Source organism: Calonectris borealis, chromosome 1 (assembly GCF_964195595.1).
Source record: "Calonectris borealis chromosome 1, bCalBor7.hap1.2, whole genome shotgun sequence".
NCBI lineage: Eukaryota > Metazoa > Chordata > Aves > Procellariiformes > Procellariidae > Calonectris > Calonectris borealis.
Genome location: NC_134312.1, coordinates 147,151,646 through 147,175,876, shown reverse-complemented (window position 1 = coordinate 147,175,876; position 24,231 = coordinate 147,151,646). Strand labels below are relative to the sequence as shown.

Here is a 24,231-nt window from a genome sequence, read left to right as displayed (position 1 = left end):
AATTTTCATTAAAAATCTCATTTTGTACTACTGATTATAAAAAATTGTTTGTATGACTTTACACAACACATACTCAAATAAGTTCATATGCACCAACTTATGCCCAAGTTAATACAAGCTAAAGACAGACAGTAGATCACTTGCACTGCAATACCTGAGCGCACGACTCACTATTCCACAGCGAGGGGAAAAAAAGGTCAAATAATTTGTATTTTACTGCACACAACACCGTTACCCAACTAAGTCTGCATATAATCTTTCGCTAACTTACTCGTGTCGTTTCTGACTTTAGATACAAAACAAGCTTCTTTACACAGCAAGGCCCTTTCCTAGTAAGGAGAGCTGTCACATTGCGTTCATTCACTCACCTCTTTTCCCCTTAGTTAAGGCTAATGCAGATTTTTGGGAATTCAGTGATCAATTCAGTTTTTAAAGCCAGCCACAAAACAGAAAGCGACAGCACAATTCCGATGCAGAACACAGGCCCTAGACAGACAATGAAGCTACTGCATAGTCTGAGAAAGGAAGAAAGCGGGTCTCCGTCCTGAAGACACAGTTCACACATCTGGCTCACAACATTTGTTTCACGCTTCAGAAGATGGTGCAACTGCTTGAAGGTTTCTTTTACACAGTTTGCACTGATCGGATGTGTTGTGTAATAGATATATCCCTGCAATAAAACTGTAGAAACATACCTAGAAACAAAAAAGCTCACTGAAAGTAAAAGTGTACTACACCTAGGAGTCTGCTTTTATTAGTTACTTTTCTAAGAAAATTACTTTAGATGCTTTTAGATGGACAGAAAAAAGAATCACACATTATTCAAATACCTTTATTCTCAGATGCTTATTCTGTACTTAGCCTTACAGAAATTTGCATTTTCATCCACTTCAGCTAGAGCAATTTTTATTTTAATCTGACTTCTTTGTAATAAGAGTTTTAAAAGTTATCTGCCATTGACCAAAATGGTCTATTTCAATGGTAGCAATAAATATCATAAAACTTCACTTAAAAAAAACAACCCCAAAAGAAATACTACTTTAAAAATTGCTAAATGCTTTAAAATACCTATTTAAAACATTTACTTTAAGTTGGTGCTTTACTTTTAAACATTTCAATAATTTCATTTGTTCCTCCAAAGACATTTAATTGCTGGCTCCAAAATGCTTCTCAGGAAACAATATCCTTTTCATGAAGATTTCGTAGGGGGGCATGAATGAGAACATTTATTTTTGTATAAATTTAAAAAAAAAAAAAAGGAAAAATAATTTTCTCATCTGGAGAAAGACTTTAGCACACATTATTTTTAAGCCAAAGAGAACAATACTTCTGACACTCATGGAAACTTCTCATAAATCATTTAAAGAGAGGGAAAAATTTAAAAGGAAGTTAAAGAGAAACCCAACATCTGCAAATAGCATCCTTTTATCTGGCTTTGGGCCATACAAATTATGGCTTTTTATTCTTTCTAATGATGGCGATTTTAAATATTGTAAAATTTCAATATGCTAAGTTAGGTTATATCTCTATAAATTTGTTGTTATTGAGCTTGTACAGACATAAAATTAATTGGAGCTAGCCTCAAAAACAAGGTAACCTGTCCTGCAATGACAGAAGGGGAAAGCAGCAGGCCGTCCAAACTATTCTTAAATCTTCATCACACTTCAGTTCTCAAATTTTAAATCAGAAACTTCTAGTTGTGGCAATAAGTTTTTCTACTCATGTAGCACTGCAAATTGATGTGTGCACAGATAACATGGACTTATTGGAATTCTAACCTTTTCAGCATATAGAAACATTTAATATGTAGTTTACATGAAATGACATTCAGCTCATAGATTCTGCAGCCTCAGGGGAACAACGCATTAATTGACAATAATTGTAACTATTACCATTAACGTCAGCCTTCCAAACTTGCACTCTTATGAAATTAGCCCTAAACAGACCTACGAAACCCACTCACTCAAAAAAACAGATTGTGCCGACACATTGCGAAGACCTACTTAAAGCGTACATCCAGGCTGATTAATGACCTTAATAAACCTACACAGAGAGCAAGAATTGTTCTCTACACTGTAGAAAAGAGGAAGGAGGATGGGATTTTCAGAGTTTCCAAAAAACCCCACAGAACAGGAAGATGACAGCACTAGACAGATACCTCCCAACATCTAAATGTCTTGCTGGCAGTGTGAATGCAATCAGGTAAGAGTTACAGCTTATGCTCTGTGGACACTGCTCAGTTTTCAGTCCGTGCTCCTACCTTGCTACCTGCTACAGAGGATGCTTTGTATCGCTCATCTTAATCAATGTTACGGCCTTAACCAATGAACAGTGGCCTTCTGAGTGACAAGAGTTCTGCTCTCCTCCCTGCCCTGATCTCCCCCCGCCTTATTTTTTGTCACTTATCAGGGTGGAACTGCATGAATTTATAGAACAACAAGGGAACCTGGACAACACGTTAATTTAGATTTTGCTGCATAACACTTGCAACTTGGTTAAGACTAAATTACAACTGGAGAGATGAATCATTGGGAGGGAGGAGCACAGTATCTCCACGCTCTCTGTGCTCATGTGGCAACTGTTATTCAAGTGTCCACTGGAAACAGCTATTAAGTCTGGAGGACAAGTAAAGAGCAGCAAGATAATGCTTAATCAGCTATCATACGAAGTCTATAAATACAATGATCGAAGGTCAAAAAAAGGTAGGAAAAGCCTAATGTTAAAGCCCTAGTGTTAATGATGTGGCAGTAATGCTACTTATTGATTGTTTAGCAAAGCAGTCTGTTGAGTTGCCATGTGGGAACACAGACCAGCAGGAAAAACCTGGCTGCAATGTCTGATAAAGCCAGAAAAGAAATGGGTGGAGAAGAACAACTGCAGCAAGTGTTGAAAGAAGATAAAATACAGGGCAAGAAGAATGAAACAAAATAGGGGAATTCCACTTTTGGGGAAAAAACCCGAAAACATTAATAAGAAATTAAAGGTGCAAGTAGGCATATGGAAATGAAATGCTTAAGTATGTTTAACTGCAGAAATTCAATTCAGCTACCCAAAATACCTTGGAAGCAGTTACCCCTCAGGTAAATAAACAATCTCTTCTGGTCAGAGCCTTTCAGAAACTGCTATGATGACCTAGGTTGACACCTTGCGCAACACATCACAATTTCACCCAATAATTCCAAACCCTTAGGCTTAGTTACAGCATATGTTTTGGAGAGACATCTAATTCTACTTTAAAGATTGCAACCACCCCACATCACCAAGTTGCCCCTTAACTAAGAGAACAGTCAATTATCCTCACTCAAAAATACCTCTCGTTTCTACTTTGACATGCCTAGCACCAAGCCTCAACATAAATATGCACACCTTTGCTAGATTAAACAGCCCTTCAGCATTGGAATTTTTTCCCAATACAGATACTTTAAAAGCACAATTAGATACTGCTAAATAAAGAAATTTTGTATTCAATTTCTGAGTTCCTTACTCTAATGTCTTTCTCCTTAGAGAAATTCAATTTAATCAAAGGAAGAATTCATGGGACTCATCAAGTACTGGAACTCTGATCAAATTTTCCCTGATGAACTAGAAGTTTGTTTCAGTCTTTTCTCCATCAGATAACGATATTCAGTAGTACTAATTGGCAGAGTAACTTCACCTGTGAAGATTCAGTCTCTGGCAATGAAAACGATCTCTCCTTCAGCATCAGGTATAATCAGGTTTCCCCAAAACCAAGGAATTTATTCATCTTTTCATTACTTTGGAAGATACAGTTTAGCCAAAGCTATTCGGGCAGATCATGACCTAGTTAAGCTACATGAAAGGCAACTGACGACATATATGATAATATAAAAGCAGCTATATTATAATATAAAAGTTCCCACCCACACACACACCTTCCTTATCTTATTATATTTAGGAGCAACAACTTAAGAGGGCAAGAATAGTTTCAGAGCTCCCTATCACTGAATTAAATAGCAAGATGGCTGGATGCAAGGGTCTCACTAGATAACGGTCATTTCTGGTACTTCTAGACCGCCCATTGCTGGCTTTACAGACTGAAGTTACACGCAGGTCCAGAACACCGAAGCAAACACATGAGAAGGAAATGGTCTCCAGTAAGGACCAAGTACTCCATGTCCCCTGCTAAGGACAAGGAAGGAACAGACAAACTTGGAACATTCAATATCCAGATCTCTCAGTATTTCCTCAGATACGAGTTGCACAGATTGTTAAGTATTACTTTAACACATCTTGTATATTAACATATCAACCACAACCCAATTTATTGTCATATTATCTGGATGGAAACTAATGGCTATATTATCCTTCACATGAAAGATGTGATACAAATATTCCTGTTGAAACAAATTTTTCAAGAGAAAGAATGAAAACTAGGGGACAAATAAAGCCTATGTGATGCATGACTATAAAAACAAGGAATGGCCGACAGGGTCTTTTTTTATTCTATGATCACATTTCTTTAGTGATGCAGCGACACATGAAACTTCCTGGAACCAATTACAACTCCGCCTCTATCTAAATTATATCTAAATTACTGCTACCATAGCACTGATTTCACCATGGGGTTACGCGGGAATCCAGAATTCTCCTGTCTTACGGATATTCCCATCAGTTGCGACAAAGTTACCGCAACTTCCAACCCAGTTTTAAGATCACGAGGGAGACCCAAAACACAGAGACAGAGCAATTCAGGGTGGAATGGACCTTAAGATGTCATCCAGCTCAACCTTCTGCTGAAGCACGGTGAATGCTGAATTTGGATGACATTGCTTAGGCTTTTGTTTAGCTGGTCCTTGAAAACCTCCAAGATCAGAGATTCCACAACCCCTCTAGGGAATCTGTTTCAGTGCCTGACTGTCCTCTTGGTGAAATATGGTCTCATGATGTCAAGCCAGAACAGTGTAGTGATCCTGACTGGAAGGCCATAATACATCGAGGAGTCAGTGATCCGTGCAAGAGCCAACCTGAGTAGGCCGATGCCTGTGCTGTGCTGCATGTACAGGCTGGCTTTCAGGCCCGTGCTGTGCTGCACATACCCCGTGGCTGCAGGATGAGCTCAGCCAGCTCACTGTAACAGAGGAGCCTGCAGGCAGCTCCCACTTGGTACCGGCAATTATGCCACCTGGGTGGCCTTGCCTTTATCTAGAAGTGCAGCTAGAAGTTCTTACGTGAGCATGCTTTCTGCTTGACAGTGGAAATTACGAATAGAGCTGTTTTCTTTAAGAAAACCCAACAACAGCTTGAAAGACCAACATGGGGGAACCCTTTCTATGGACGGGGTCTGCACAGTATGTTGCACAGGGACTGGAGGCCTGTTTGATTCCACACAACTCAGGGTTCCCAGCATCAAAAGAGATGTGAGATTATCTATACTGTTCTCTCTTTATAGTGTTAGCTCTAATAAATAGCATTTTCAAGGATATTTTACAGTGTTTGAGTGTCTGTCTTACTCGGATCATCACAGACCAGCACCTCCTGATACAAAACAAACTTTCCCCATTTCACTTTATGACCATTGTCTCTCAGGCTCCTGCCATGCATCTCTGTGAGGAATCTGGCTCCACTTTCTTCACAACCTCTACTTTGATATTGACAGGCTGCCACAAGGTCCCTCCAAAGCCTCATCTCCATGCAGTTTTGGGTCCCTCAGCCTCTCTTCATAGGTCATGTGCCCACCAACTGTCTTTGCAGCCTTCCAGTGGGACCGTAGAGAGCAAAACTGGATGCAGTGGTTTAGGTGTGGTCTATTAAGTGCTGAGTAAACAGGAATAATCCCTTTGTTCAGTCTAGTGGCTACACTCTGCATGTTGCCAGGGTACATTGCTGACTCATGTATAGCATTTCAAGCTTGTATCCCCTGCAAGTGGTTATTCTGTCCCGTATGAAGGGCTTTCCATTTGTCCTTTTTGGATTTCATGAAGGTCCTGTCAACTCATTGCTCTGTCCTGTTTAGATCTCTCTGAAATGCAGCCCTGCCCTTGAGCATACTGACTGCTCCCCAGATTTGGTACACTCCAACTCCAGATCAGTGACAAAGATACTAAGCAGGACAGGTCCCAGAATAGAGCCAGGAGGAACTCCTTGTAACCAACCTCCAAGGCAGAGCACGCACCACTGCTGGGAATAAATCAGAACCAAACACCCTACATTTTATCTACTTGCCTGGATAGTTTTTATCATTATCCACAAATTCCACCTGCAAATACCTGTACACTATTTTGGTGTAAATCACTGATTCATTAAGACTTTTTCTATATTGCTAGATGATTTCATATTTATTTACAAGCTTCAGATAACCAGTTTTTAAATTCACTTAACATACTATATCAACATCTCAAATGGGGGACCCAAAAATCCCCTAGTGGAAGCAGATGTCATGACAAATAGCCGATTTCTTTATCTCAATATTAGTATCTTCTATCGTCTTCAATCTGAGCCAGACATTTTCAGTCTGCAGCTTATCTATTACAAAAATAAAGAAATTTCATAAGCCAGTCACATCAAACTATGCTGAAGTCATGCAATTTCATACTGAGGAAACTACCTTGAGATGTTTCCAATAGAGTATGCCTATAAGGAAAAAAGAAAGCTTTCCGTTTTCAAAAGCTAAAATTCCCTCTTTAAAAACCTCCTCTTTGAGAACTTTTCTCGGCCATTTTTTTCTTCACTACCACCCTCCTCTACAAGGACCCCATTCTACTTCAGATCTATGGATCTAAAAAGTCTTTGTCTCCTATTCTATCACCACTCCCTCAAATGGTGATTTAATCTGTTTAACACTACTATTAGCTGTACCTCCTGACTTAAATAACTTTAAAAAAACCCTATTACCAAGGGTTATCTGGGATTTTTTTAAGTTTAAGTAACTTTAAAAAGTCCGTGCACATTCTATTACACCAAATCTATACAGTCCAACATAGATCTAGATGTTTAACTGAAAAAAACCCTCACGTAAGCCTTAGGGCATCATTGCTTTATGAAGAATACTTAGTGGATACATTGGACAAATAACTTTAAAAACCTAAGCATGTTGTATTAGAGTTAGCTAAACAGTTATATTAAATAACTCTATCAAATTTTGTAACTCCATGCAGTACATAGACAGAAGGAGCTGTTAGGTACATAGTTTCATTTCCTGTACACCACCTTCCATTAAATTTCATTCAGGTATCCTTAAAACCAGTTCAATAACTACAGTAAAACTCCAGTTGTTCTCGGATGGTTCTCTACTGCTATGCATTCCAGGCAGTAGGAGGAAAGGTATTAAAAATGCCTCTATGATAGTCTTAGTGAGAAGACAGATCCAGTAAGTGTAGCAGGAAAATCTCAAACCAGCGTAAAACTCCTCAATTTTCTTTCTGCTTTTCAGAGAGTGGAATTACATTGCAATCCTTCTGCTCTTTGCTATTTCCCCATTACGTCCAAGGTTGTTTTTAAAAACAGAGAGAGCGTACACGAGCATACACACTCATCGTTTAGTCCCTTTAATATTCCAGAGCACAAGTTATCCAAGCCTGCTTATCAGAAAATGTTAAATACAGATTTTAAAAAGTGTTAAATGCACATGCTACATCACATCCTTGCTACAGTCAGTAAATCACTACTTATTCCATGTAGACAGTTCAGAAAACAGAGAGATCCCACACTCTTGCATCACACGTTAAAATTTTACCAGCTGCCTCTAACAAACCCATATCTGATGCAGGATTATTCTTTGCCTGAATTTATGACTAGAAAGAGAAATACCTCCCCTTTAACTCTCATAGTCTTTGGTTTCTTTGGTTTCCTAAATCAGGCATCTACATTTTCAGTTTACAAGCTTTACAAAATGGAAAAAGGGAAGCTGGTGGCAAGAATTACTGCCTCCATATCTGGACTGTTTAGTAACAATTCCTCCATATAAGAAAGGTGGGTGACAGTGAACAAACTAAGTTGAACTATGTTCCTATTTCCAAATTAATGAGCTAGATTACTAATGCCACAAATCAATCACAAAATAAAGGCCGTTTCAGCAATGCACTGATATACTTCCTATGCAAGAAGAAATTCTGCATCCTCTATCTTGGTATTAATAATTAAAAATGCTGAAATACTAACACAATTTTTTAGAAAAAAACAGAAAGGATTTTTAAGATAACTGTGGTTTAAACTCAAATTTGGCAACTACCACAGGTGAATGGATAGAATCAGTTGCTTCTGTAACAAGTACCCAGCACACTCACCTTTTGGAACCACAGAATAATGCAGGCTGGAAGTGACCCCAGAGGCCTCCGGCCCAGCTCCTGGTCAGAGCAGGTCCAGTTAGAGCAGGCTGCTCAAAGTATTACCCAGTCCAGTTTTGAGTACCCCCACTTATTACCACAAAGAGTACAGATTTACGTCAAATGCTGTCATTTAAAGAAAAAACACACATTCTCCCAGCTACTCTTACACCCAGGTAAGTTCAGGCTGTATACTGACAAAGTCAGAGGCACCACACTGGATAGCAGTTACTAGCAAGAGAAATAAAAGGGATCTTTATTGACTTTTATTCTTGCTGAACCCACAAACACAGGAACAAACCAAACTAGTTCTAGCCTGCGCTTCAGTCACACAACTTTTACTGCTGGTTATGCATGAACCACAACATCCACCATTCACTGTCAAACTCCCAGCTCATTTACCAAGTCTACAGTTTGAAAGATTCTTTATACTTGTAAACTTCATAAATCACACCATGGAATCATAACATGTATGGCTTTAAGCAGAGCAAAATTGGGTAGGTTTTGAAATAAAGTGACTCACAGCAAACATCCAAGCTTTACTGCAAACAGCTGAAATTTTAACATGCACAAATGTATCCAAATGACTCAAAATAATCCATATTGCAATACTGGCAATCAATCATAAAAAAACACAACTGAAAGCTTTAAATAAAGTAATGCCTATACTTCTGCAAACTTTAGAGGAGCTTTGTCATGTTAGGCACTATACAAATACACAGCAAGTTCCTTCAAGAGTTTATGATCCCAGGCCCTGAACTGCAGCACGCTATCCTTCAATCGACCTCTACAAGTGAGGTTACCTCAGTCTGCCTCTCACATGCAATATAACTAGACAGTGGTGAGGGAGAAAGAGATGCAGAGGAGGGAACAGCAACCAAGATTACACAGAAGGTCACAGAGAACGTGGAATCTCAATTTCCTGTCCATTGCATTAAATTTTTCCTTATATTTAATTTAGCCCAAAGACTCTGCAGAGGAGTACGAGACCTTCCAATCCAAGTACATGGTTAATATTTATCATTCACGAGAGCAAAGACATAGTGCAAACCTAGTCAGCTCTCCCATACTTAAGTTTCAAAAACACAGTGAGACAATTTTTATTCACTGTGTTTTATTCACTATGTTTTCCTCACACTGTTCATGATTTTGATGTGCTACTTCAGCTGCTAGAGTGTTTTCAGTTTGATTGAGGTCATTCTTTCTGGATCATGTTTTGACTTAAGTCAGGGTCAAAACATCAGTACTAAAATAAATGATAGCATGCTTTATATTAGTTCTGACTGCAGGATATGACAAATAAGGAGTATATGTGAAGAGTTTTTTATAACGCTATTTTAAACATATAAACTTTTTCCCACATCACCTTCCAGCATTGGTCTACTTTTGATACTCTCATGAACTACCCTGGATTGCAATTTTAGATGTAGGTAAAAAGCAAAAAGGAAAAGCTACTTGCCTGAGATTAGACAGAATGACAAAAACAGAACTAGAACTCCAGCATCCCAGTGCACTGTTCTAATAACAACATCCCTCTTCAACTCTTCTGTGATTATCTTAGCTATCATTCATACTCAGTAACTATCTTAGTTTCTAGGATGTTAGTAGAGAATATGACAAGGTTTAGAAAAAAAGAACATTCTGGATTTTCACTGATCTGGTATCAGATCTTAGATGTTTAAACAGAAATTTTTCCCAGATCCAGCACTAAGATATATCTTCAAAAGTTACAGTTAGGGATTGAACCTAGCCTAAAATCAACCTTGCTCTAATTGCACCAATCTTGTGAGCAGGTGGGTAGGTAAGAGAGCTATCAAAATAGTCTCAACAGGCCAGCTGGCCAAATAAAAGGCAATTTAAAAAAAAAATTGCTGTTGTATAACATGAAGGTTTTTTTTAATATAAATAAATATAAATGAATATAAATAAAGGAACAAACACAGAAACAGTTCTCAGGTAAAAAGCATGCTGATTTTAGACATTTGTCTTCAAAACATAATACTGACCATGAGGCTTATGGCATTGCTATGGCTTCCTTCAACCTGAAACCCAGAAGGCTGCTGTGTCCCCATCCCCCACCCCAGAACAACTAAAAAGTAAAAACAAACCTCAAAACAAACAAACAAACAAGCCCAAAGCAAAAACCACACACGCTCAAATATAAACTGAAAGTTGTCCTCAATCCATGTGGCAATACAGAATGTAATAATTATACTAGGAAAGGATGAGCCTACAAAAACTCTGAAAATCATATGTATTTGCAAAAGAAACTCTTAAGTTATTTTTGCCCCTCCTAAATGGCAAGAGGCTCTTTGAGACTGAATGCAGAATTTTTTTCCTGCCATGTCATTCTTTTGCTATGGGTTCACAGATTTTCTAAGTGAAAAAACGAAACAAATTTTACAACCTTCTCAGTCTTACTCATTTCTCAGCAATACATGGGCACAGAGGACCCAGCTAGACCGAAAAAAAAAAAAAAAAAAAGTCCACACATCAGTGTTTAGTCTGAAAGGGATGTTTAAGTTTTTTTGGCTGGTCCCCATGCAGTTTTTTCTGCTCCCGTATTTGTTCAGATACCAGATACTTTCCACAAGTTCTATTTCTCTAGCACAGAGAGAGCGTACACCAGTATCACTGTCCCCCATGAGTTTGACTTACAGCTTGTATACACAAAGGATTTCAGTTTTGCTTTTTGCTGTTAGACAAACAGCAAAGCTGTTTATGTTACATTTTTACTCTGAAACTCTTTAACTAAGAAGCAGTCATATCAATCTGTAATATCCCAGAATCAATCTTCTTCCTACTCGTAACAGCTCCATAAAGAACTGCTTGCTGTTCCATCACCATACAAGCTTGAAGCCAGCATTACTCTTCTGTGCATCAGCTCCATCTTTCCCCCAGTTTCTCCTCATGTACATGCAAGGTAAGAGGAAAATAGTGTCCTCCACTTTCATTTTTCAGTTTATTTTGTGATATTCTGATCTATTCTTCTCTCACTATCGTTTATCTGAGTACATGCTTCTATCCATTTTTTTCTGTGACAACTTCTCTGGAATATATACTGCACTGTGTCTTACTACAGTCACCTTCGACTCAGCAGCATAGAAATAGTACAGGAGCAAGAATGCACAACCTCAGTTCTAATCCCTCTCCACAACTTCCTTCCTGCAGCAGTAGTGAAACATATATGTCCACATTTGGGAGATGGAAAGGATATTCCTAGCTGTTTCCTTACTTCCAGATTTTTTTTTTTTTTAAACTGTGTCTTACTATGTTTAACTTGACACAACCTGGTAGAAGGTGAAGCGCTGAAGGACAGAGCCTGAAACATCCTACCCTCCTTTCTTCTGAACTACTGTTTCATCTTGAGCTCGTACCTTGGTCTAAAGGCCCATTGTCCAAGCTGGTCCTTCCTCTCCTATGCTCAGTCACTGCCCCTTGCAGACTGGCACTTAGATTGTAGTTTAAGATCAGTGGGACTGGATCTCACAAGTCACTTTTTGACTTTGTCTTGCTTTAAAACTCCACTGTTCTTTTATCCAGGGTACAAACAGGCATTGCACTCAGCAAATGGAAGACTCCAAGACAACAGTCTTCAACGTGTGATCCACAAATGCAGATTGTCAAGGAATTCTTCTAAGGAGTCCATAAAAGACGAATAAAAAAAAAAAAAAAAAGAAAACAACAAAAACCCAAAACACCAAACCAAGACTTACTTAAATGTACCACTCAGATTACTCTCAAGCAGCAGAAAACTTGGGAAGAAAAACGAGTGTAAGAAGTCAGAAAAGACTGAAAAAAAAAAAATCTGTGTTCTGTATGAGAATCAAATTCGCTTTTTAAAAATGACAGAAGTGTTGCTGGGATAAGTTTTAAGTAATAGACTGTATCAATAAAAGGAAGTGGTATCAGTACAAACTATTCCATTTTCTTGCTCCATTCAAACTCTGTGAATCTAAACCTGCCTTTGTTTATCTGGGAACGCCAAGGAAATCCATAGAGAAAAAACAGTACCTCCTTCACAAATGAACAAAGCCAGACCATGGCCCCAGCTGTCACAACTTTTAAGGCATGAATCAATTCCATCATACTGGTATATGACATCACTGATAAAGCTTATAAACTCATATAAGCTATTACCTGTAAAGGAATGCTATCAAAATCAGAGTTAAAAATAGGCATTTCTGAAGCATTTGAACTTTTCTAGTACCTCAAGACACTACAGATTGAACTGACAGACTCACAGATTCTCATCACTCTAAGAATACAGTATCTTCTTCATGCTGTTTTCTAAATGTTAAATCCTCTGAAGACAAAGTCAAGTGAACAAGAGTGGCTCTGACTCAAAATTGATTTTTTTTTAATCACCTTAATATCAACATCATCATATTTGTAGAAACAAATTACTAGGAAATTATTCAAATTCAGCCCTTCATTAGAAAATGAAAGGCATATCTACATTTATTCTGATATATGCATTATTAGGATGCATTTCTTCCCTCAAGTCTGGTCTAGAGACATGACTACAGCCTCGTAGCTAAACTCCTATTCCATACCCTTCTTATTCTTTTTTATTCTTACCCTGTTTCATCCTCTCGGACCTCATCTGGCCTGATACATTTCAATCTCCTTCCAATACACCCGCCTCCAGTGCAAGCAACTTGCTTGAAAAGTAAATTCTTGTGTCAGCAGAAGTAAATCTGTTTCACCTACTTCTGTAATACATTACATTTATCTGCTGCTTTTTAACACTGCCACACAGCCACACTTTTAAGTAGACCATGAGTCTGCACCTTGGAAATGCTTGAAAGCCATTCTCAGCAATGCTACAGAATATGCTTAGGTGTTTCGCTTGGGGCTTTTTTTCCTTGTTAAACCACAATGAAAAGACAATGCGCCAAAAGCAGACACTAGAAGTTAAAAAGTCCCCGTCAGACTTTCACTAAAGTTTGGAGAAAACGCCATCGACCTCGCGAAGGCGTCAGACACCTGTCAAAAGTTCGGGGAGGCGAAGGGGGTCTCGCTGTCACTTCCGAGCGTGCATTTCGGCCCTTCCTCAGGCAGGTTTGCCCGTCTGTTTGGCTTGGCTCGGTCTCCCGCTGGAAGCCTGCCGCAGGGAAACCAGCTCAACGCGAGAAAGCCTTCCCCCCCCTTCTCTCCTTTTTAAAGGGCAGCTCCAGCTCCATCCCCGCCGCTGTCAGGGAGCAGAAACCCCACCAAGTCCACCGCGATGTCAGCGAGGCCCCCCCCGCCACCACACACGCACGCAGACCCGCCGGCGCACCCCGGCAGCCGCGGCGGGGAGGGGGGACGGCGCGGGGGCGGTGTGGGGGGCCAGCGGCAGCGACTCCCCGCGCGGCAGCCATACGGCGGGCAGCGGGACCCGGCGGCCCCGCCGAGGGGGAAGGGGCGGCGAGGCCGGGAGCCTCACCAGCCGCCCCCCCCCTCAACCCCGCCGCGACCGCCGCCGGGGAGCGCGCGGGCCGCGGCCGCCAACGGCCCCGCAACGGCCGCCGGAGGAAGAGGAGGAGGAGGAGGTGGGGGGGGGGGGGGAGGACAAGAAAGGAAGGCAAATCTGGGTCTCACCTTCCTTCTCGGCCCGGGCCGTGTGGAGGAGCACTGCCAGGGCGAAGCGCAGCGCCGCGCCCCGCCAGGCAGCAGCCCAGCTGCCGGCGCGAGGGAAGGGGGAGCCGGGGCAGCCGGCCGCCGCCGCCGCCTCCCGCCGCGCCGTCATCGCGCTGCCGCAGCCGGTGCGGGTCCGCCGTGTCTCCGGCCGGGCCGCGGCGCGCGCGCGGAGGAGCTCGGGGAGGGGCGGGGGAGGGGGCGGGGCGGGGCGGGGCCGGGGGGGCGGGCACTCCGCAGCGCGCTGCGTCTCCTGACGCGTATGTCACGGACGGGCGGTGGAGGGGCGATGGTTGGCCAGGGCCGCGCGCGCGCTCGCCCGCGGGGACATTCCGCGGGCGCGCGCGCGCACACGCACACTGCGGAGCATACCTGCTGCCGCGCCGCCCCGCCCAGGGGGCGGGGTTACCAGGCAAGGGCGGAAGCAGGTGCCATTTTAACTGCGGGCAAGCCGCCCTTTTTCCCTGTCCGGGACAGAGAGTTCGGGGAGTGGGTTGTTTTGGTTTGTTTTATTTTTTAAATGTGAGTTTAGGTCTTCTGCAGGTGCTCGCTGTTCCTGGTGGGGTCATCCCGCCTCTTTAGTACTCTCTTCTCCCCGTCTCTTGAAGGGCTGGGGTGTCGCTCTCGTTGTTTCCCTACAGAAGGCATCGGGGCTTCTCGTGCCCACATTCAAGATGGTGGCGGGAGGGTGACTGCGCGCAGGGCTGCGACGCGCTGGCCAGCCGCGGCGGTGGGAGGTCCGTCTTCTATGGTGCGCGGGGCGGTCTGTGCGCGGCGCCCTGCGGCCGCGCTGGCGGGGGCAACGGCCGCCCGGCGGGGGCGTTTCTCTCCGGTGTTTGTGTCCTTTTCCCGTGCCATAGCTTCCCGCCCCGCGGCCGCGCTGCGGGAGGTTGCGGGGCAGAGATGTCGGTAGCCAGTGAGGGAATCCGCCCCCACGCTGCTGGGCCGGGCCGGGTCGGGTCGGGCCGGGCCTGTCCGCGCAGCAGCCTCGCCAGCAGTAAAATGGGAGAACGCCGAGATACTGCATGCCTGAGGCGTCGTGTGAGGCCCTGTGCTAGAGCAAGGGCGTGATACCACGCGTCTGCCGCTGTTGAGGAAAGACATATACCTGTCACCATCCGTTTCAGCGACACGGGTGGCTATAGGGCCTTCCTGAAATGCATGCAGCCAGTTTGCAGCGGGGGAGAAGGCACGTTATTACAAGCACGAGGTTCCGTGTCTGTCAAATGGGTTGCACTGGTAAATGGGTACGTTTCAGCGATGCTGAAAGGAGCTGTGATATCGGATGTGCAGCGTGGCGAGGCTGCCGGTAAGAGATGTGAACTGCAGCCGTAGCTTGCTCTGGGTATCTGCTGTCCAAGATCGGGACCAACACTCCCAAAGTCATCTTGGATAAAGTGGCGGAGGGAAAAGTCCGTAGTACAAATCGTCCCTGTTCACTGATGAACTGGCTTAGCTTTTTAGAGTAAAAAGTTGTATGCACCTATGCTGTGTTCTTAATCATTCATTTCCCTATGTGATCAACATGTTATGTTGGGTTTGAAGTGCTTGAACACGTGGTTGGATTTCAACTGTCACAACAGTGTAATATATTTGGATAGTGTAATAGATCCAGAGCCTCTTAAGGGGCTAACTAACGCACAGCCTAACTAAAAACGGTAACATTTGTTATGGCTCTTACACAATCATAACATACGCTGTTCTTTATTGCCAGAACACCCCAAAGACACCTTGAAATTCTGGATACTGTTGTTTTGTTGAACTATGGCCACAGCATCAACTAGGTTTATTTTCAAGGGAGAAATGGAAAGTTAGAAACACTGGATCGAAGCCTTCCCCAGCAACAGTGATCATTTCCAGAAGACGTGTGAGGAATCAAGTTAAAGGCTTCTGTGTAATTATTAATCTTTCAAACTTGCCTAATCTTTTGACCACTGCATTGAAAAAGGACATACATGAATCAGTGACTTAGGAGCATGAATCTCTGTTCACAGTTCTCAGAACCACCCAAACCACAGTAAATATAAAGCCCGATCACTGCTGTGAGCAGAAGCCCACATGTTGACTTCTGTGGGGGATAGGTATGTACATCAAAGAGCATAATCAAATCTAAGTAAAGAACTCAGAAAGACAAACAGCAGTTAGTGCTGCTTCTTTATTACAGTGGACCCTGTATGATCTTGATTTTACATTCTTAACTAGGCTTCTGCTGTACAGACATTACTTTTCTGGAAAAAGAAGTCAGCTATTTTCTATTTCTCGTATTTCAAATCGAGTGTTGCACAACTGAGCAGCCAGACTTTCTCACTCTAATTCATGCTGTAGAGCATCCTACCCAGTAAAATGAATGGGAACTCTAATGAAACTAAGATGTAAGGATGGCAAAATCTGCCTTGGAGTAAAAATGGAACCGCCGACTGTGTTATTAAAAAAAAAAAGCCATGATATAAATGAGAGAACAACTGTGAGTCCTATCATTATGGTATGTATGAATCTTAAACCTTACAGCCAAACAGGCATTTTTAATTGTTCTATATACAGACGTCTTTCTCAAAAGATATTATTAGATGTGTAGGAAACAAATAGCTCGCAGTACATATTCTCTCTTTCATCTTTGTCCAGAACTCCCACTGTTTTCTGTGCAGGAAAAAACAATACAATATGGTTCAATGTCTGTAAATGATAAAGCAAAAAGCATTCTGTTAATTTATTCCTGAATTAAGCTGGGTTATATTATTTCATACATGCTTGAGGCTTTTCAAGTTGCTTGGTTTATGCGTGCAGTGCATATATATATATTAACATTTGGGTATTGCAATATTGCTTGAGCATATTAAACAGTTTTTTAAAAAACAATTCCTATACTTAAAAAAAAACCTTCTTATAATAAACTGTGATGAAACATAGAGTATACTTCTTATGGAAATGTACTTGTGTTTATAAACAGAAATTGCATGAGTGCTTAGACACTAAAGTTCAACAGCTAGCTCATCAGATGAAGAAATGCCCTGTTCTAGTGGAGAACACATCAGAAAGACTTTGAAATGGGGAGCCGTACTCTGAATTCTGCAGCTGTTGTCAGCTTTGTTAGCATGACTGCTAAAACAGAGAAAATTTAGTGCCAGAAGAGGTATGGTCGGTCTACCTTCAGTCTTGCCTACCTTCAGTGGAAAGGTATGTACTTAAAGACTGCAACATTTACTGACCTACGGTAGTTTAAAGTATTGCTCCTATGTGCACCCAAGTGCCAGCTTCCAACTCTCGGGAAGTACCTTCGTTGATAGTTTACACTCTTTTTCTGGGCAAGGAACCAGAACTGCTGAAATACAGATGTGTGGTTTGTGTCCTGCCACCTTTGCTATGGAGGCAGAAATTTCTGCGAGTGGCAGAGTGGTTGGTTAGAAGCCGTAATCTCTCCAACTGCTGGTAGTCATTAGAGGTTATCTGTCAGACTCCAAAAGCCATAATCAAATGTTTGAGCCACCTTGCCTCTCCTGCAGGGGGTTACCTCTTCTGTGGGACACTTATCAAATCCAGGTGATGTTGCACTTTAATAAATGAGCAATGTTCGTGGGGTCCCTTTCTAATGTTCTGCTGGGAGGACAGGAACTCACAGTGGGAAATAGAGTCTCTTAAATTGGCATTGATATTGCTGTGCCCCAGGTTACTTTCTCTTTGCTTTTATCAAATGTTTTACATGGTCAACTGGTTGAAAATAAACCAAGCAAAGAAAGAAATCAGGAGAGAGGAGGCTGTTCAATCATCCAATCAACTTTCCTGCTAGTACAGACTTACTCCTGGTAGCTCGTTTATCAGTATTTTTCAAATTCTTTTTTAAATAACTTAACTAAAAGAATTCCCACCACTTCCTCTGAAAAATTTGCACAAGCTCTGCTCTTCACTGCCAACAAGATTTTCTGATATTCAGTCTTTCCCCACCCGCTTTTCATTTACTCCTACTTGTTCCCATATGTATAAGCCCAAGTATTTCCTTGCCATCCTTAAGGTTTGCATTACTTAAGCATTTGCTGGCGGGGGACATGCCTCCATCTACCTCTGCTTTAACAAAACTAGATGTATTAAGCTCTTTTTACCTTTCTTTATAGAACTGCTCTTCCAGATAATTCTTCCTGCTGTTCCTTAAATTGCCTCATTTGCCTCGACATTATGATGGATTGCACAGAAACAATGCACATACCAGCATTGAGTCTGCTAGGGAAAAGTTGTCCTTTCAGAAATGTTTCAATAAGCTTGAGCTGCCAAAATGAGTTTGCATCACTTCAGTGCTTTGCATCACTTGGCTACCTTTTTGAGCACCCTAAAACTGGGTTTACCACCCTGTGGATCTGTGGCGTCTCTTTTACTTGCCGATACTTTGCAGCTCTGGTACTCGGCTGGACCTGTGTGCTGAAGGCAACCCTGCAGCGAGAACAAGTGGCTCAGGGCTCCCCCCCCCGCTTCATTTTCCATGCCAGCTTCAAGTCACTGGAGGGCTTTGTTTCCAACATTTTATTTATGGCATTGCGAAACTTCTGCATGAAGAAAACAGAGTAGATATGATATATTGGGGTTTTAATATTCAAGATTGTCTACAAGATTTATTTTCAGTGAACCCTTGTTACTTTTTACTTAATGACTTTATTTTTTAGATAAACAGTGGTAAATTTGCTTTTTTATTATTTGTTTTACTTCTATTTTCAGTTCACTTAATCATTCGTATGGTCATACACCTAAATTAAAATCCAAGATATGTCATATAGTTTTTGTTAACCCATTGAGAGAAAATATCTTTAATTTCTTTAAGAATTTTACATTTTATGAACTGAATGTAATGATCCAGAAGTTACTTTCTCAGAGAAAGGGATGATCACCTTCTGATCAGGCTCGTCATTTATGATACACACTTGCCCAATGAGAGCCTGTTTTCAGCTTTGCCAGGATAAAAACTATGACAGTCTGTGTGATTTTGGTTTACCGGTTTCCTCTAATAAAAGAAATGATGCAGTATTTTGCTGGCAATAGTGCTAGCTGTAGTATCACTACTGTGAACTACGATGTGAGCTGTTGCTGTGGATACATACCTGGAAAGTTGCATGCAATAATCATTAGCCTCATTTATTTGACGACCGCTTCACATTTCCCTACTGCTACATCAGTCCATTTCCATTGCCATATCATAGCCCCTCTCTCCTACTGTGATCCCGGCACCAGACAGACTTGGCTGGTCTGATCTGGGATGACCTAATTAGTTGTGTCTGGCATATAGGTTTGATATATAAAAGGTGAAGGTGCCCAGAGGAGGCTGGCTAGAAATGGGTGTTGTGCGGCTGTAGTATAGTGACACGAGCTTTCCGTCTGAGTGACAGACCACTGTTACTTGACCTAATGCATTATCAGTGTCCTCACGCCCTATCCCCTGCGGTGCTATGCACTGGGACATAGCAAACTTGGGAGATACAGCACGAAGGGCTCAAACCCACCACAAAGTCCAACGTAGCAGAAGACTTCAACACCAGGTTACCTCTGTGCATAAGAGTCCTGTCAGTGAAGGGAACCGTTCCCATTTGACAGTGTGTTTGTTAGGTGCCTTGCTAGTATGCTCCAGACTTTCCAGATTCATTCCCCAAGGGTTCAGCAATACAACCCCCTTTTGCTGCCAGCACGGTCACAGTAGTATTGCCTCCTCGATGTTTGGCAACCTGGCAAAATTTCTGGTGTAGCTGATAGGTATTTTGGTGTGACGACAAGGTGTGTGATATTTATTTCCCCCCCGTACTCCACACTGATTCAGCAACACCGGAACTTTATAACAGAGGACTCCTCTCAATGCCAGTCTGGTAGAAAACGAAGACTGCTGACATGGTACCACACTATGATACAGAATCATGCTAGATGGCTGCTAATTGTGTTGTAAATTCTGTACATTGATTTTTCTGCTGGAAGAGGAGGCATCTAGTGCAAAAACACCCTTGACTGCAGAAGCAATCTACTGATGCATTAGAAAGAGAAAAGAGGAAGAAGCAGAAAATGAATGGGCCCAAACAGAGTGCTGACCAACCAAATACCCTGTTCAGCCCAAAGATACACAGACTACATTCTTAAGTTCCTAAAGCTTTTCTGAGTGTTGAAACTTCATTGTAAACCTGTTCTTTCAGTTAAATGGGATTCTACCAAAATGGTGATATACTCAGCTATGTGTATCTTTTCTGATGAGCACATTCAACAACATTGCAATGATGTGCCAGTGCCAAAGGGTATCCGTGCCTGGGTGAAAAGATGTTGGTTAATATTCAGACTGGTGAAGTGTGAGTGATTTTCATGGCTATTTGAAAATGATCGGCACGCTTGACCATTTATCCAGTTGTCTCCATGCAGATTCAGAAGCCCAGCCACAGACACCTGAAATTCTGGCCAGAGTTTGTTTAGTCCCAGATTACCTGCCACTGCACGTGGAACCCAGATATCCCTATGGTGTAGGAGGGCATTTTTGTGAGGTGCTGTTGATTTCAATTCATGAACTGAACAGAGCAATAGATGAAGCATGCAAAGAGGGCACACATCAGGGGCTGTGGAATCCGGTTGCTGCCTGGGCCCCTGATCCTCAAAGGAGGAGACTGAAGTCGAAGACTGAAGTCATCTGCGCACGGAGATCAACATGCAGAATGGGGAGGATGAAATTCTGATTGTAGAATTTAATTAAATGCCTTAAAATTTGAAAGCAGCTCCATCCACTTCTTCCTGCTTTATGTGTTTGTGGTGTGTCTTCTCCATCTTTTTAAAATCTCTCTTCTGAGGAGGAGCTTGAATAGTTTGATGATTAGCTTCTTTGCCCTTCAGACAGTTCTAGATATTTTCTCCATCTTAACTGAGTCATATGCTACATGATATGAAGACTGAGTAGGAGGATGTCTGGATTTTCCTGTCCTTTCAGGTAGCCTATGTTATCATTAGTACTGGCATTCTGGGTTCAGGCTCTCGGGTGTGCACTTCTTCTTTTTTGGTCTTCTGTTATCTCTTTCATTTCTGTTTCGGGCTTGGATTGTATAAATGATGGCTCTTCACTGTTGTCCGACTTCCCCTTTGCTGCTGTGGGTAAGCAGCTCTTTCGGTTCTGCATGTTAAAATAGAAAAAAAAAGATGAGACCAAAAGCTAGGGTAGACTCTCATGATACATCTTTGTAGCTGTGGAAAGATCTTCTCTGGTATTTTATTGCTGTGGACTGATTGACATCACTATAACATGTCTCCATGTGCTTACTATCTCATCTCTCACACTGGGAAATAAAGGCTCCCAAGAAGCAATACAGAGGTATTTATGGGTGAGGGTTAGCCCCCAAGGCTGTACTAGTATGATCATTCAAGGCTCTATTCCCTCAGCTTCCACATTTATTTGTGACCTCCCCACTTTCTTTTAAAATATGCTGTGCTGTCCTTTTTGTGCTGTAGGCTCTGGGAGGAAGAGTGGATCTGCAGAGCTGAGGTACGGAGCTCATGAGTGTTGTCTCCTCCCTTTCACCCTTCAGAGGAGATACCAGATCTGTCAGGGCAGAAAAAAAGAGAAATGGCACCAGCTGAGCAGGACAGGAGTAACACAGCTCCTGCAAGAGGCTTCAGTAACAGCGTGGGGCTGAGCAGTCCCGTAAGTGGGATACAGCCGGTGCTTCAGGAATTGGCTGCAGTTCCCAATGCCAGTTCATTCTAAGTGGGCTAGCATGTCTTACTGTCCTGCAAAATTGTATCTAGTGTCTATCAAATCCCAGTCTGCATAAGCAGAGACATGGCTGAGTGTGAGACATCCCAGTCTTTTGTTATACACGAGAGTACAAAAAGATTCAAAATATGAAGCGCTGCCTTGGATGAGGAGCTGCTGTAGGTTGGAGGGCCAAGGAAGCCTGAGCTGAGGCTCCTGAATAAGTGGTCGATTTTCTTGAAGAATTTTGTTTTTGATAAGAACGAGCTGCTCTTCATCCAGGTGCTGCTCTCCCCTCAGCAACGCAAGAGCTGTCAGCCTTGCCTGAGGTATAGACGTCTGGGCACGCATCAGGTCGAAGGTGGAATTTCATCTAACAGAAAGAACAGGGGGGAGAATTGAGAACACGGAGAAGACAGAGCATTTGGGAACTGATGCCCTCATTAAAAGACCTTATAGATACCTCAGGGGTTATGCCTACATGGATGGGTGTAGAGAGTTGCTTGCCTACTCTTACGCTTTGAGCTACCAGGATGCAGGCCAGCTCTGATATGAAAACTGAAACAACAGCGGTGTGACACTGTGCTCGTGTTTACCATAATCGCTGCCTCTGCAGGACTTATCAACACAGCTCTGAGCTTTTGGTTAATGCAGCTACCTGATATCCAGTCCAGTCTGGCTTACGTCCAGCTAGCTCAGACCACAAGCAACAGCATGCACCACTCTGCACGGACACTTTTGGTTAGTTGCAGTAGTCAGCTCTCACAATGGCTTCTGCAGCAGTCATACAAGGATACAGCATGAATTGGCAGTCATTGCACAGTGGAAGCAAACTGTTCTTGTGGCAACAGCACTCTTAATATATAACTTCGTATTTCATAGTATATAATCCCTTTGGATTGTTCAAGTAAAATGTAGAAATGACAATATATTGAAACCAAAGAAAAAAAATTAAAACCAGAGCAGCTCTAAATTGACATATTTAAAATTACTTTGAAATGAAATTAAGCTTTTCAAAGACAAATGGTTTTCTTGTGGCTCCAAAACAAACAGTAAGCAACAAAATCCAGACTTACTTGTGCAGAAACGATTTAGGTGGTGAATGGGGAGGAGATGGTCATAGAGGATTGAGCTGAATAAAGTACATTTGCAAGTTCTTGAAAAACACACGTAGGAGGGAGTCCCGCAGAAAATCTGTAAACTGACTATGACTCAACTTGATCCAGATATGGTTTTCATAGGGGGATAAAAGACAAAACCTCTGATCTTGGTTGCTGTGATAGAAAATTGAGTAATAAAAAATGGTTCTGTTAATGTCTTAATCATAGCTTATACAGGATTTTCTCTTGCCAGCATTTGTCTGTTTCTCATTGTACTTTGACACAGCGCGATTGCGTGACTGTCTCAAGTGAACTCAACACTCTTCCAGAAGGAGGCCTGCCTCCTTGTAGGCCACCAAAGCTGGACGTGTCAGAAGAAAGGGACTAGACAAAAAGCAGCCAAGGGGACTTCCTGGCTGGCGATTGTGCAGCCAGCCATCAGCCTGCTTTCATGGAAACAGTAGTAACAGAAACATCCCCAGAGAACCATTTGGGCAAACAACGACGACAGATGGATCTGGGGAGTCCAGCTTCTCCCTTAAGCAACATCTGCTGGTGTTGGAAGTATCCAGAAAGCCACACCACACTTAAAAATGAAACAAACAAATAAATCTCCAAGAAGAAGAACAAACCAAGATAAATTAGCTGCCAAAGTACATACTTGCCGCGATAACCTGCATTTTAACAATAAAGCTGCATGAAAATGTTGCAACATCTGCTGGTGTTGGAAGTATCCAGAAAGCCACACCACACTTAAAAATGAAACAACAAATAAATCTGCAAGAAGAAGAACAAACCAAGATAAATTAACTGCCAAAGTACATACTTGCTGTGATAACCTGCATTTTAAGAATAAAGCTGCATGAAAATGTTGCATAGCAGCAGTCATGCCAGATAGAGAGCAAAGATCATTCAGTATCATAATCAAGAGTCGAGCCCAATGAGGGCTGGTCATGTCCTGAACTTGCAGGTATTAAACTCCCAATCCTGCTCGAAACATGGTTATTTACTATCTCTTCTGGTTAACCTGCATGTCCCTCCTAAAATATGGGGAAGGCAAAACACTTAAAAATATTGGTAAGTGAAGCTTTGTTAGATTCTCTGTGTGGTTCGTAAGTCTTGTGATCTGTTTAAAGTCAGAAAACTGCGATACAAAATGGGTACGCTGACTGAAAGGCAGGAAGAGGGAACACCAAGGCTTTGAATAGAAAACCTATAAATTTATAAGAAAAGAGATGAGAAAGCATATTTTTGAAACTGTCCCTAATTAAAAAAAAAGCAACAAAAAAACCTAGCGCTACAGTGACATTCTATGAAATTCTCATACTTGTTACTACATTTGGTCGTTGATAAGTAAGTTGGTACCCTAGTGGCTACCTATATAGAAAGCTGTTTCTGGAGTTTTCTGTGCAAGTTTCTGGAGCACAAGTGAAAACAGAGTTATTTGTAGTTTAACATTTCATTTCTTTTCATGCTTCATATCTTTGAAACCAGTGCCATTTTTAGCTCTTCAAAATACAGGGGCACCAGTTTCATT

At 42.0% G+C, this 24,231-nt stretch overlaps 2 protein-coding genes and 1 long non-coding RNA gene across 4 annotated transcripts in view; 2 read left to right on the top strand and 1 right to left on the bottom strand.

Annotated features, from left to right (window-relative positions):
• Positions 1 to 14,052, bottom strand: part of TMEM131 (transmembrane protein 131) — a 103,821-nt gene extending 89,769 nt beyond the window's left edge. For both annotated transcript variants that reach the window (XM_075134955.1, XM_075134960.1), the window contains exon 1: positions 13,869 to 14,052. In XM_075134955.1, coding sequence (XP_074991056.1) covers positions 13,869 to 14,016 — 148 coding nt within the window. In that variant the 5' untranslated portion in view covers positions 14,017 to 14,052. The remainder of the gene's footprint in view (positions 1 to 13,868) is intronic.
• INPP4A (inositol polyphosphate-4-phosphatase type I A) overlaps positions 1 to 24,231 on the top strand; it is a 290,343-nt gene that overhangs the window by 233,443 nt on the left and 32,669 nt on the right. The window lies entirely within an intron of this gene.
• LOC142074346 (uncharacterized) lies at positions 18,561 to 23,985 on the top strand. Its single transcript, XR_012670588.1, has 2 exons — positions 18,561 to 20,996; positions 22,981 to 23,985. It is a non-coding gene; the product is annotated as an uncharacterized LOC142074346 (long non-coding RNA).